The 16,084-nt window shown below is 33.3% G+C and overlaps 1 protein-coding gene across 1 annotated transcript in view; it reads right to left on the minus strand.

Moving 5' to 3' along the window:
• Positions 1-12,944: 12,944 nt before the first annotated feature.
• The window catches only part of BMT2 (base methyltransferase of 25S rRNA 2 homolog), a 51,625-nt gene continuing 48,485 nt past the window's right edge, over positions 12,945-16,084 (minus strand). Inside the window, exons 5-6 of the mRNA XM_031938836.1 lie at positions 15,487-15,601; positions 12,945-13,579 (exon numbers count right to left, since the gene is read on the minus strand). Of these exons, the coding sequence (XP_031794696.1) occupies positions 12,950-13,579; positions 15,487-15,601 (745 nt within the window). The 3' untranslated portion in view covers positions 12,945-12,949. The remainder of the gene's footprint in view (positions 13,580-15,486; positions 15,602-16,084) is intronic.

The following is a 16,084-nucleotide window of genomic DNA, read 5'->3' on the forward strand; positions in this document are numbered from 1 at the left end:
CTGCTCCAAATCTCTCCCCTTTCCAATCTATTCTGTATGTTTGTCAAATTAATATTCCTAAATTTTTGGTCTCACATCATCATACCTTTGTTCAAAAATCATTTTTTTTTTCTTTGCTGAGGCAATTGGGATCAAGTGACTTGCCCAGAGTCACACAGCTAGGAAGTGTTAAATGTCTGAGGCCGGATTTAAACTCAGGTCCTCTTGACTTCAAGGCTGGTACTCTATCCACTGTGCCACCTACTTGTCCCTGTTAAAAAAAAATCTTAAAAGACTCCCTATTGCCTTTAGGACTATCTAAGCTCCTTGTTCTGGCATTTAAACCTATGCACAATCTAGATCCTAAGTTTCCAGACATTTTTTTATTAAGTTCTAGTCACATGTTCTATATTTCTTTCAAACTGCCACACTAGCTGATATCTGACCTAGACAATTTGCTTTGATGATACAGGCTACCACCTGGAATGTACTGCTTCTGCCTGGTAGAAAAATCCCTAGTTTTATTCAAGGTTCAGCAAAAGTGTCACCTCCTGCTCAAAGTTGATGTTGGGTTTGGTTTTTTTTTTTTTTTTTTAATTTCTCCAGTGATTAGTGTTGTCTCACTTGAAATTATGTTACTGCATTATGCTACATGTTACTGTGTTACTATAACATTTTATAATCTCCTATTAAAAGACAAACTCCTTGAAGGCAGAAATTCTGTTTAACCCTAGCATCTACTATAGTGCCTTGCCTACAACAGGTACTTAAAAATGTTTGTTGAATTAAATGAGAAAAGACTTACCTATATAAAAATATCATCAATATTTACAATAGCAAAAACATCACATATAATTAAATAGTGCTGCCCCACAATTGGGGAAGAACTAAACAAATTATGGTATATGAATATAACAGGCTTGTATTAAGTGATATTGAATGAACAAAGCAGAACCAAAGAGAAAAAAAAAAACTCCAGAAAAATAAAATTACTAATCTTTGTAAACAAAGACAACTTTAACCAGAAACAAATCCTGTATCAAAATTATTGGGCAACTTTGTTATTAACACATAAAGCATTATGGCTGTCTGTTTTTTAAAAAATGGAAAGCTTCTAAGGAACAAATTTGTATGTACTATCAGTCATAATCATTCTTCTGTATGAGTGTATTTGCTTAAATATTTTCAGGTATATCATCTGGAATTCAACTGAGAGTAGCATAATGTATTGAAACAATATTAATCATTAAAAATAAAAGCAAGCTAAGAGACCCTCCTTAGAAATTGAACAGACTGAAACCATCTAAACCAAGAAATGAGGGGAAATGGAAATGAGGAAAATGGCATAAATTATAAAGCAAAATTCTTTCTAAACTATGTGGACATGTAAGAGTGTATTAAGAATACTATAATGGAAAAAGGTGATGATAATTCTAGGAAGATAGTGGTATTAAACTTTAGCCTTTCTAATGGTATTGAATTCAGAAATATACCACATTGGAAAAAGCCAAATTGGATATGATCATTCAAGTTTACTAAATAAGGATGTGATCTCTAATTTTGTGATGATATTTAGCAGAGAATTTATCCTCAGCTGAATGAGGATCATCTTCTTTATGTTACTTCCTTTAGAAGACACAATCTTCTAGAGTAGTTGTAACCAACAAATACCTATTACACCATAAAAATTTATCATTTATTTGGTGGCAGCAAGACAAATCTTAATGAGAGTGTTCGTATGACTTCTAACGTGACTGAGGCAATATTAAACTTAGTCTTTCAAGACTAGGAAAGAGAAGTTAATAACCCATCTTCTCTTCCCATTCCTAATGCACTGAATCAATCACATGTGAAAAAATATTGATACTAGTAATTCATGTTGATTACTACTGTGTTCAATATTTGTATAGCTCCATCAAAGGTAGAAATATGGTTGGAGGGACAACACAGCCAAAAAGAACGAACAGAGGTTGTTATAGGAATGGAACATTAAAGAGAGAAAATAGAAAAATTTTGAAATACTGTAGTTAGATGACTTGTATGTGTCGATGGGGGAAGAGTGCCTTTATTATACACATTTACTAGGGTTTAGTACCACAAGAGAGGGGGAATTGGGAAAGTATTTGTGGAAAGGAGAATCTAAGGCAGTGTATTGAGTTGGATTACTTTGGCAAACTGGTGAAGCCTGTAGATTGATTTTTTTACCGAATGTTTTAAAATTCATGTGAGATTGTAATTTCTTTTCAACACAAGTTCACAGTCCTTCTCCCCCTGAAATCCCCTTGAAATTTACAGACCTTTTGGGCATCCCTGGACCCCATGATAAGAACTCTTGATCTAAGGATGAGTCAAACAAGAGGATAAAGCATCTGAATAGTCCCAGAATAAAATCTTAGAAATTGATGTTTGAAACTTTGAATAAAAGGAGATAAGATTGTTTTCTGAATTCTGGGAATTAAGACTGAGACATGATAGAGAAGAGGTTATAAAAAGATGATTTAACTAAGAATGTAAGTAAGCTTCTTGAGAGCAGGGATTATTTCATTTTTATCTTTGTATTCCTAGCACCTAGGACAATGCTTAGCAGATATTGAAAAAAGACAGAGGAATAAAAATGATATATCCTTTATTCCTTCCTATTGGGTAATCAATGTTTATTGAAGCAACTGCCAGATAAAATCCTATGACACTTTGGTTGTAAAGTGGAAGTTTCCAAATTTCCTATTAAGAATGATAATTCTCTGTCAATAAAAAGTTATTAAATAAAAAAAATTTTAAAAAAGAATGATAATTCTGCCCCATACTTGTGACTTCAATTTACAAAGTGACTTCCCATATATTATTTCATTTGATCTTCATTACAAACCTACAAGGTAGATGGGGAAACATCTTCCTTTCATTATGAAGCCAAAAGCACTTGTTGGTGCTTAAGTGGCAAAGCCAGGACTTGAATTCCAAGTTTAGAATTCTTTTCATTATATAAGTACATAACTTTTTATAAGGACAAATTTATGGACGTTGGACCTTGTATTTCATTCGTAATGTTTAAATTATGTCTTCTCCTCAAGATTTCAATTTCCTCGAGTGCAGAGACTATCTTAATTCACATTTCTTTATAGAGATCCAACTCCCAGCTTAGTATCCTACACATCCAGTATACTGGATATTCAATTCAGTTAAAAGGTGTGAGTGATGAGGCTAACTTTGTCCCCCCCCCCCCCCCCCAATATTTGCCATTGGTCACAAAAGAAAATTGATAATTCCAGGAAGGATTTTTAAAAATTATTAAAAACAAAACTACCAAAGTGGTACGAGCAGTATACATAATGCAACCCCAACATTTATTATTGTATTTGTTCATATTTGAATTTCACACCTTCTTATGGAAGACCAATTTTGTTTCTAAAAGCATCATTATCCATCCATAGTCATAAGATCTTTGCAAAGACTATAAAACTAAAATGATAACCTTACTAATGTTATTAGTACCATTTAAAAGTTATGATATCTTAACACAAAGGCAAGACTAATGGTAACAATTTCAACTATGATGGACTTACATAACATTTTAGTTCAAGTATTCCTAGTGACTCAATAAGAGAAACTCCTGAAGACTTCACAAGAGGAATTTTTTACTTTTAATGGAATCATAGGTTTTATGAGCAAACCATGGAACAAAGTTAAGACAATTTAAAAGTTTTTCTTGGAAGAGCTGAAAGTCTTCAGATGTTTAAAACACATCTCTGAATTTTCCTTCCTCTGACACTTTGGATGTAACCAAATCTATTTTGAAACTTAGCAATTTATGGGAAACCTTGAGGAACCTAGCTATAGTTGCATGTTTTTATTCTTTTTGCTTAGTAGCAACTGGTGGAAATTGCTAAAGGGTGACACTGGTTTGAATATAAAGGGCTTGTGCATCTATAGACTCAAGACTGATGTACTCACATTCCCTTTATTCATTTGCATTCAGGACAGCAGTCCCATATAGGATAACTGACTCATAGCATATCCACAAAACATTCTCCCAGCTTCCAATTATATGACTTCATACTCTAGGTTGAGACATAGGACCATATGAAATATAAAAATAGAAAAGCTTACTAGTTGAGTCCCACCACCCTCATTTTATATAATGAAGCAACTGAGGCCGAGAGGCAGAGACTTGCTTATGAGTAGGCTGGTAACAGAACTGTAGAGAATGAAATTCTTACACCCTATGGTGTATGCCTTTAGGATACCACTGAATTTATTTTGATTAGGGGGTTGCAATGTGCAAAAATATGAAGGAAAGGGGAAAGAAGTGAGATAACTTCTTACATATATTGATTTTTTTTTCTTACGAAATATTTGTGTAATGGTAGTATATCACGTTCATTTTAAAGTTGAGGACACAAGCTCACAGAGGTTAAATGACTTGCCCCAATTCAAAAACAGCCCCAAATCCAAGTTCATATATTGAGTCCAGTGTTCTATTGCATGTGGTGGAAAACCACATGCATGCACATTGTGTCCCTTCCTCCCCAACATTCAAAGCCATTTTTCTCCCTGGGAAGGAAAATTTATGTGCAATCTCAGAAAGCAGGCAGCTACTTGGCTGTGTTTTGCCTGCTAGGCAATGATTCCCCAAATCATTTTTATGGTACATAGTATTATGACAGATCAATGCCAGCCTTGCAGCTGCTTAGCCATTAAAAACTATGCATGGAGATTGATCAATACCCATGTTTAGAACTTCCAAGTTATTTTTTTCTTTTAATCTAAAAAAATATGAAAATCTGTAGACACTGCATAGCATTCAATATTGGACTAACTTGAAAATTCTGATTATAATAGGAAAATTTAGTAGACATTTTTATTTTTGATTATTATATAGAACCTTTTTGAACTTGGTATCACAGAATTTAAGTTCAAAAAAACTTCAGAGGCTCCTCAGTCAAACTCATACTTTAATAAAACAAGTCATCCAGCTTTCTCTTGAAGACCTTTGTGAAAGAATATTCCTTAGGCAATCTATTTCACTTTTAGATATAGTTCTGTGCGAACTGTCTCCCTCTGCAAAATCCACCCAGTTCTGTCTTCTAAGGCCAAGCACAAGACTGATCCTTCTAGCACAATAATCCTCCTAATGCATACTTTTCTACACCCCAATCCCTTTAGTATATCCAAATATGTTATGATCTTGAGGTCCTACATCACCCTAATCGTCTTTCTCGCAGCACTCTTCTAGCTTATCAATTTCTTCCCTAAAATGGGCCCAGAAAGAAAAAAAAAATAGATGCAGTCTGACTAGGGAAAAATAAAAGGTCATCAAATCCTTAAACTTGGAAACTGTTTCTCTTCACCTTAGCCCAAAATTGCAGTTAATTTTCTGGTCTTATATCCAGTCTTCTTGACAGGCTTTATCACATTGGACTCACTGAATTTGCAAAACTTCTAAACCCCTAGATTTCAATTATATGAATTGCTATCTAGCCATGTTGTCTTAATTTTCTATTTGGGAAGACTTTTTTCACCAAAGGATGACTTCAATATTTACCCCCATTTTAAAAATTAAACATTGGCATCCTCATAGTTTTTATCTCTTTAAGTCCTGTCATCTAGCGTGTTAGCTTTCTTAATGCCATGTCATCTACAAATTTAGTAAGCAGGATTATTAAGTCATTTAAAAAAACATTTGTTGAAAGGATCTGTGATTTCATCAATGTGGGTAGCCTCCAAAGATCTTCTACTATTGTAGATCAGCAATCTCTGCAATTTAGTCTCAAGAGAATTTTGCCTGTAACATTGAGAGCTATGACTTATTCAAAAGAACAGCCAAGTATAAGGGAAAGGAAAACTTGAAACTGGGTCTTCCCGATTCCATGGAAGCCCACACGCTAAAGTATATGTTCTCTTTTCATAATAGTCACTCATAGAAATAGTGAACAGTACAAAGCTTTGAACTGGTCCATAGCCTATACCAGTACAGACTTTCTGAACAGACACTGAATCACAGTTGATTACTTTTGGTGTGCAGCAATTCAAGCAGCTCTGAATTCACTTTATTTATACAATTTAGCTCACATTTCTTCATTTGAGAAGGTCAATGTTTTGCTAAAAGTCTAAATTAACTACATCTACATTTGTCTCATCAGTTTGGGACCATCTGTGATGATGATATACAGTTTGTAATGTAATAATTTCTTACTTTTCCATCTATTCACTAACCATATATTTATTAATTTGACAATCTCATAAGCTTATTTTGTAATATTAATTCTTTAGGTGAAAATTGGGGAATTTGTCCTTTATTCTCTCCTACTCTCCCACTCTACTATCTACAGTCTCTCCCACTCTACTATCTCGCAAAGATCTTCAATGACCTGATAGGTCTTTCAGCAACCGGGCAGCTAACAATTCTTGGGTCCCAATTCTTTATTAGACATTTTCATCCTTTATAGTCCAGGTCAAGTAACCTGACAGGAAAAAAAAAAAAAAAAAAAAAAAAAAAAAACAGGAATCAAGCAGTTATGTCTCTTTCCCATCCATCATCAGCATTATCCCATTCACCCAAGATCATTTAACTAGAAAGTGAGATATTGTACATGAAATCCAAGTAGTATTTATCAAGAAAGATATGGTAGGTGTTGCCAATTTTAAGGTGATAATTATCAGTTATTATGCTGTGACTCTACTTTCCCTAATATGCCTTTAAATGAAGAATTCAAAAGGAATTAGCTATTCTGAATTTGGCATAATCTCTGAAAGTTGTCTATGTCTTTCATAAAATTCTTGTCATTTCTCCATGCCAGATGGAAAGGTTTTCTGAATTCATCTATGCTTAGGTAGTGGGGAATGTAGTCTGATGTTTATTTTAACTTGTTTTAAGTTCCTTACTATTCCTATACTCTAGGACGGGCTTTTGTTCCATTCGCCCAAATAAATTTTTTTTTTTTAATTTTCATGTGGTCAATAGTAGAGTCGGGGGGGGGGGGGTAGCTAGATGGTACAATGGATAAAGTGCCAGCCCTGAAGTCAGGAAGACCTGAGTTCAAATCCAGCCTCAGACACTTAATATTACCTAGCTGTGTGACCTTGGGCAAGTCACTTAACCCCAAGTGCTTTAGCCAAAAAATAAAAAAAAAAGTCTTTTCTTCCATTTATACCAGACCAAAAAGCACTCTACCTTGCGTTCCCATTGTTTCATGACTTCCTCAATTAGTTTACCTCTTAATCTACTATAAAGCAACTCCTAGTCTCTTATACATGACATAAATTCCATTCCAATCAAGACTTAGTAAGCTATGAGATCACATTTTTTTGTTATAATCTTTTAAGACTATCTTGTTATTTATACTTTGTATATATGTGAATAGACATTTAAACCATAGATTTCACTGCTTCTTTTATTAGATTTTGTCTATGAATTTTCCATTGTTCCTGGATTTTCCCTACAGGATTCAGTATTGTAGAAGTCCAATTTTGTTCTTTTCCAATTTAAATCATTCATTAGATCTAGAAAACTCTTAGAGGGGGAGGAGACAGACAAATGAATAATCAGGAAATCAGTTTCAGTTTCCCCATCTATAATGATTGTACTACATATTTTACTGAGCTGTAATGAATATAAATGAGCATCAGGAGTATTTTATATACTAAAGTATATAAAATTTTAAAAACTAAATCACTATAAATAGTGCTATCATTAATAAAATTAACAAAAAACATAAGAAAAAGACTTTGTAACTCATATCTGCAATGACAAAAGAGAAATTAAAATAGACTGAAGTGAAAATAAGGAAGTCAAACAATGTTTGTGGTAATGGTAAGTATTTAAGCAATGGAAACCTAGTATATGCATCAGCTATTTTTTTTAGACAAGAATTTTAAAAGTTAGTGTTTGTTAATTCATTTTATGCTCTAAACTTAATGAAATTAAACCAAACCGCTTTGAAGTTTATTGAGACAAGAACCTGTTGAAGACTGATAGGAAAATGCATTGCAGAGATATACATCCCTTCATAGTGAAGAATAAACCACAGATAGGAGTAAACCTGATACTCTGAACTTCAGTGCAAAGAGAGTTAAGAACTTTAAATTAAATGTCACTTAAACTTATCTGTTGTCTATGATATTCTATGTATCAAATGAACTATGAATTCTCAAAGGGCTTTTTGGTCCCTCTTTTTCAGGAGACTTATTCTTACACCGTATTAAACTGTCAGGGGAATTAGCTAATTACTCTTCACATTTACAATAAAAATTGTATGTGAATGTTTTAAAATAATTACAAAGTTACAGAAATATATAAATTAAATGAGTAATCCATAGGGATCATGACTTTAGAGCTAGAAGGATCAAAGAGATGAACATCCTAGCTAAACCTCATTTTATAAAGGAAACAGAGCCCTTTAGATTATTTGCCCAAGGTCACAAATAGTAAGTATCAGGGACTTCGGATTGGGACAGCATTACTTATTGTAATATCTATTTAGTACCCCACAAATTAAAAACAAATGCAGAGGGGCAGCTAGGTGACTCAGTGGATAGAGCACCAGCCCTGAAGTCAGGATGACTTGAGTTCAAATCTGGTTTCAGATACTTCACATTTCCTAGTTCTTTTAAGTCATTTAACCCTAATTGCCTAAGGGAAGGGGGAAAAAAAAAGCCAAAACAAAACAAAACAAAACAAATGCACACAATCAGTATATAGAGAAAGAACAATGGATTGAAGACATGACATCCTAGAATTCTAGTCCAGGGGTTCTTACTGGAATACATAAAACCCTCAAAAGGTATGTGTTTAGATTTCAGGGGGCTCACTGACTAGAATGGGAAAAATTTACATTATTTTCTCAAACTTCTTTGCTGAAATTTAACATTTCCCTGAATTATTAAATAACATTTTCTGAAAAGAAATTAGTTCTACCAACTTATCAAAGATCTATCTGTGAAGATCGCGTATTTTAAAATCAGCCCGAGTCAGGAATTCAGGTTAGGGGAAAATCGTCAGTTTTTATTCTCAGTGAAGAAGGATCGGAGGTGGAAGAGAATGGGCAATAGCAATGTGTGTAGCCGAGTCAAGAAGCTAGCTAGACCAGCAGCCACATGACCAGTCACTAGGAGTATGGAACCCAGGCTAATCTCTCCCAGCTTCTCTTCCTGTCTCTCTCTGCCTCCACCCACCCAAATGGTCATTTCCTATACAACACATCAGGACTTGCACAGAGCGTGGGCGGGGCCTATTCTTTATCCAATCATGTATATTAATAGAGTATAGCCCAATTACTATTTAGCCTCACGTACTTGGGACCTCAGTGCATCAACTCAAACCTCAGCCCATTACATCTATCTACCAATTTATAAAAGATATCTATGGCACAAAAAAGGTTAAGAAATCTGTTCCAAGAAGGTTTTGTAAAGATGAATGTTGAAAACTATCTTTGCATAAAATAAAAAGCTATTAAGAAAGAAAAAAGAAACTTGTTCTAGTCCAAGCTTTGAAGTAAGCAAGAATGGCTCTGAAGCAAATAACTAAACATCAGAATCAGGTTTGTCCTTTCCAAAAGGAAGTTAATCTAGTCTCAATTTTGACCTCTTGAAGCAGTTAGATCCATTTTTGGAGATCCTTAATATTATTAAAGTATTTTCTTCTATTCAGCTCAAATCTGTCTGTGTTAGACCTGGTTCTACTTGGATTAAATCTAATCATTCTTCCATATAGTACCTTTCAGTAGTTAAGTCAATGATCATGTTCCCATGAACTAATTACCATCAGTTTCTTTAACTAATCTTTTTATGACATGATGGATTAGATGCTTGGTCTATAATGCTTCTATGAGTTTTGTCTATGGACTAATCTAAATTTGGATTTAACTTCTGAATAGATTGGCTAGTATGTGATGAATTTTTCATCCTAGATAATTTATAAAGGTCCATTTATAGAGATGTACATCTCCAACACTCAATTTTCCTATTAAACTTTATTCCAAGGAATACTCACACAGTGAAATCAGATTCTTGCCATAATTATAATTAACATGGGGGGAGGGGAAAAAGAGAAAAATCATTTAAATTCTGCGGTCCACTGAATCTTCATATGTAAAATGAAAGGGATGAAGAAGATACTACCACTTCTTACAGTTGAAAACACTGAATTTTCTACTAGTTATACCTTTAGGTGGTATTTAAGTACCAAATTACACCACAATCACCAGCTGACCATGATATTATTTACTGAAACATCTTAAGTAAAAGTCTGCAAAGCTATCAGTTTATAAGTAACAGACAGGGAGCTGGGAATATTAATTTTTTTTTTTTAATAAATGTGCTTTTGTTCACAAAAAAGTGAAAAAAAGGACAACATCAACTCAGACATACATTATCTGGTGTGCTACTCTCCCACTCCTTGGCAACCATGATATAATAACACCTGATCTAGTCATGATCCTGAAGAATTTAACAAAAAGATCATCAGTTGCTTTTAAAACTCAAATACTCGGACAATCCTGTATTCAACAATGCCTAGAAGGCATGACTATCCCTCTGAATTTTCATACCCACATGAAGTCATTCTGAAAGTACCTATATAATAAAACTATTACATTTTTTCAAAGGCTCCTATATAACATTACATATATCCTGACCACCAAGCCATAGGAATGGATTAATTTCAACACTTAAAACACTTAAATGGCTTTTGTGGAACACGTATTAGTTTGAATTCTGTGCCATCTCTGAATAAATGGTAAATTCAGAGTAACAAATGATATTCATGAATTCAAACACATTTACACTAGATGGTAATAAGGTTGTAGACAACTTGAAAGTACTAATTAAAATACACCATGCACACTTTGGAGCATAAGCAAAATCAGCAACATATGTAAACAATTTCAAGAATGTATAGCACCAACATTTTAGCTGTAACATAACTGCTGACTCTAAAGCCATGCTAACATAACATTCCTTTCTCCTAAGATATTTTGTTTACTTTCAAAGCGCTTTAAAACATGTTATTTTGTTTTCTTTGCTCTTGTAACTGAACTGAGTGAAATCAAAGAAAATGAGTATGGCAGTGTAGGCACTCTGACCACAATGTAGTTTTGCAATTATCCTAAATTCAGCACTCCTTTTGGTTACAAGAGATGACTGCAGAGCTTCACTAGAAAGAAAAGTCAGTCTTAATTTGAGTAATATTATGTTACCTAGAAAAAGTGAATTATTCCAAATGATATTCTACCAATTTCAACAACATACATTTTAGAGAAATAACATTTTAAGTTTTTTTTAAAAAAATCTAATTTTCAGTAATTTAGCAAGTAAAATCTAATTTGAAATAATAGGTGTAAACAATCAACTGCTTACCTCTTAAAAGGATATTTGTATTTCTAAATAAAATTTGACATTCAACCTTAACTACAGCAAGTCACAATAAGCACAAAACAATTCATATCAGAGTATATAGAAGTGCAGTTTATGAATCTTAGGATGAATTTATAGAAAATGCAGTCTTTTTCTTTAAAGCAACCATGAAATCTGAAATTTTGATATTTCAGTGCAAAACCTCAGTATGAGGTATTTTTAAAATGTAATAACCACTTGAAAAAAAATCCACACAGTGGCACTCTTAAAAATGATAGGTTATGAGACAGTTTCTGGCTGATGAAAATAAGATAAGATGGCCTAAATATTCCAGTTGTTAAAACTAGCTTGTCTTCACCTAGATAATTTTTTCCCTTCATCTATTTTTTTGGGGGGGGAAGGAAAGGATGGGAGAAGGGAAAGGATTTTAAGAGAAGGTTTAAGTATACTGCCATCTAAGTCCAAGACAATAAGCTCCTCTTTTAGAATACAGACAAATAAGAACACTAGACTATCAAAAACAATTTTTGTGATATTATCAGATGGAGTATTTTATATTTTTCTTTAAAACCCCAGAACTGAATTTTACCACTTAAACAAAAAGGTGAAGACCATAACAAAGATGATTCATAAATCACAGCTTTTTTTTTTTTTTTTTTTTTAAACAAGTTCAAATGTTAACATAGTTGCTTTGGGTCAGTGGGGAGCAGCATATTGCTGCCTAATTTAAAAATTCTGTATATAGTAAACTAAGAGTCACCCACAAGTAATTACTAGAATATTTATGTACAAATCAATATGAGATGTATGAAAATACTAACTGCGTAATTAGGTTAATGGAATTCATTTACAAAGTTTCTCCCCCAAACGTTAAACTTTGGAGTAAAAAATAATTATCAAAATCTATAAAAGGACACAATGTATGACACTCTTGCATGGATGTGATACTATGCCACACATTCCTCATCCTTACCAAATTCTAGTTAAACTTTTTATGAACAGCAGAAGAAAAGAAACCACAATGAGTATTATTACTAATATCCATAAAGCACAGGCAATACTGGTTCATCAGCCAAAATTGAACGGAAAATAGCTTTTTGCTACAGACAATATTTTTGCTACCAAAAAAGGAAAAAAAAATTGATAAGTGCGTCCAAAAACCCTCCAAACAAACCAATCTTTTACTTCACATCAATTTTAACTTGTGAGTCAAAAGTGCAAACTACAGTTTTCTATGCAAATACCTCAAATTTTTCCCCACTTCATCTTAAATTCCAACAGTATTTTAAAAGAAAAAAAAAAAAACAGCAAAATGATGCTTCATTTCACACAACAGCACTGAAGAGAAAAATGTACCTTTCTATATTTTAGTGCTACAAATCCTAAAGATTGTAACAGTAGTTTCTGCTACAATAGGAGTCATTTTGCATGAAATTTTAAGCTTTTTATATAAGAATAAATTTTTAAAATTTAGAAGTAGAAAAAAATAGCAAACTCTGTAAACCTTTGCAATTTTTCTATGCAAACCGTGTTAAGTACTGAGCCCATGTTAATATCTCAAATTAGTTTGGGCAAGAAAGCAGTCTGGATTGAAAAGGGCTTTTTTTTTCCCCCCCTTATACTATTAACTTAAAAGTAATATGGGATCTTCTAGCTCATAGAAAGGAATTGAGCTTGCTTGACTTTCTCCGGAATCTGAGTCATATGGAGCATCAGGAAGCTCCGTGAAACTGTAAGCCAGCTGTTCATCTTCTATATCAGACCGGACATAACTGGAAGGATTGGAGTATTCCTCATCTTCTACACTGTTGAAATCTTGTGGAATATATAACATTCCTGGATAGTTTCTGCTAACCAAGTCAATAGTAGTTTTTAGAGAGATTTTCCTAAAAGCCATTAGATGCATATGAGAAAATTTTGAATACTTGAAACGTTTAAAGCCAAGAGACTCTATAGCAATTTTCCAGCTTTTCATCATCATAGCATGTCGATTCTGATGAGAGGAGTCAGGAGTAATGATGAGTAACAGTCCATTTAATACTAAAAGTTCATGGGCTTTTTTGCAACAAATCCACCGCTGATAAGGTGATGGGAAATAAGAAAGAAGGAGAGAAAAAACAACTACATGAAAAAGCTCTCCAGGAAGAGAATCAATTGGGTTTTTCAGCTGTTTCAAAAAGGCATCTATTGTATCTTGTGCAAGTTGAAGTGGCTGCTGAAGCTGCAGGTTCAGGAAGTCACATTTATAGACACTCTGGGGAGAAGAAAAGTAGAATAAATTAAGACTTTGAAAATTACTGTCTGCTCAGAAATTAGAACAATCATGGGCATACAGTTTCCATTCTCCATAATAAAGCACACATATACTTCCACAAGGCCTTACCCCAAATTATCATCCATTCAAAAAAGATGTTATTCCAAAATCTCTGAACATTTCCTAAATATTTTTGTGATTAACTTTAATTTTCCTCACATATCTCAACCACACCCAATTGTACAGCTTTGGGTAAAGACATTATGAAAAGGTAAGAAAATTGTCAGAAATGGGTAGGTTTACATTTATTTAAGCCTGGATTATCAGATCATAAGTAGAATAAATTATTTGCTGCCATTTAATAATTTCTTTTAAAAGCTTAGAAAATATTTATTTAAAATATCTATGGGGGAAAATATACATTCTAAAATTCAAAAAGATCTTAGCCTGAGATATTGGACCAATACTAACAACTTAACAGAGATAAAGTATTGGATATGGATTTTAAAAATCAATAATCCAATTAGAAGAAGTAGGGATAGAACATCATGAAAGATTGTAGGAGGTTTTAGTTGACTGTTGTCAGAGTCAGTAGCGAACAGGGTTGTCAAACAAGAGTTCATTTGTGGGAACAGTGTCAAGACTCTGGGAATTAAGAGTCTTACTATAGTCTGCTTTGGTCAGAAATTATCTAAATTGCTATGTTTAGGACTAGGTGCTATACACAGATTTATCCAAAAGGGCACCTAACAAGGTAAAGGGAATTATAAGTATATTATATAAGGATTGCTTGGAAGAAGTAGAAAAACTTAATATGGAAACATGTGATAGTCACCTTTATATCTAAAAGACTTATGTGGGAAAAGGACTTTATTTTGCTTTTTGGGGAACAAATAGGAAAAACTGGAATCAATGTTAAAATTTTAGAGCAGTAAATGTAGGCACAAAAACAGTAACCTCTTGAAAATTATTAAATAATGGATTGACTTCTAGAGAACTAAATATACACTCATACCCTCTCCCCCCCCACACCATTTAAAGAATAAATTACTTTGGTCTTTTATTAGTTCATTAATTGTGCAAAAAGCCAACCACATAGTTCAAACAGCCTAGGATAGTATGCCTTTCCACTTGAGAAGGAAATGAGGAAAAGAGACAAATTAGAGAATTTTCTAGGAAAACAAAAAGTTGTAGGATTCCAGGGCTCCACTGGAACTACAGGCCTCCTCTTCCCCCCAACCCCGAAAAAAAAGACCCACAACCCAGATTGTTGGGAGGGGATAAAGAGGCCTTAGCAGGAAGGTAATAAAAGATCTTGGGTCATATATTTAGTCCAATGGCTTCCTTGATGAGAAGTCAGAGATTCAAAGAGGTTGGGTGACTTACTCACAAGTCTCAAGACAGTATGTCAGAGAATAAATTTGAATTCAGATTCTCTTGACTCTTGATGTAGAGTTCAGGTCAGCAAGTGAAAGTCAAATGATGCAATATATTTGATAAAACAGACAAGTATATGGCACATTTTGAGGACAATTTCCATCAAAACATTTAAAATGTACACATAGGCTAATTCCTCAGCTATTTAGAAGAACACACTTCTTTAATATTCCAAATTGGCAAAAGTTTTTAACTGTACTTCAATTGGTATTATGGCCAAAAAAGTGGGAGGGAAGAGAAAAAACAGCAGTTAAAGATCACTGTTAATTACTAAGTAAATATCAAACATTAATATTCGATACTATAAATTTAGTTGTTTTTTTCCCCCAAAAAAAGTTCAGCCAATTAGGTACACAGCCAGTATACTACCCATTTCTGCTGCAAAGGAAGTGAATTTACATTGAAGAATAAGTACATTTTAAAATGTACTTACAAAACATATCAGAACAAAAAACATAAATAACTGATACCTCCACAGCAGGTACAATGTCTATGCCAACAGTCAGAAATTCTTCAAATTTTAAAAATGGATTAAAGCAGCTGCCAACATCAAGTAATCTGATCTTTCCTGAGGGTTGAAGCAACCTAAAAATAGAGATGATGAAAATGACGAATTGTTGCTTAAAAGACAACATTTTACAATTATCTGAAAATAAAAAGGAAAACATAGATAAATATGGTCCAAATACCAGAAGGTGGTGAATCCATTCTTTGACCACTTATATTTGATAAAATATATACAATGAATGAATCTTTTACTCTAACTTGTTTTGGTGATATAAAAAGACCAGTAATCAATTTTATTCTCATTGTTACTAAAGAGTTTTTCTCCACTATCTCACATAGTATATCTGAGAAGCTGCAAGACAATTAAGAAACATGGAAAACTAAAGACCATACACATTACCATTTTAATCGAAATACAGATGTTGCACAAATCAGAAAGATGAATGCTCAAAGACAACAAAAATAAAAACACAGAAATAATGAGCTCAGATTGGATGCACATAATCCTTTTTGGCAAAAAGACAAACAAACAAACAAAACAAACAAATGTAACATGAAATG

Source organism: Sarcophilus harrisii, chromosome 5, assembly GCF_902635505.1.
Source record: "Sarcophilus harrisii chromosome 5, mSarHar1.11, whole genome shotgun sequence".
Lineage (NCBI taxonomy): Eukaryota > Metazoa > Chordata > Mammalia > Dasyuromorphia > Dasyuridae > Sarcophilus > Sarcophilus harrisii.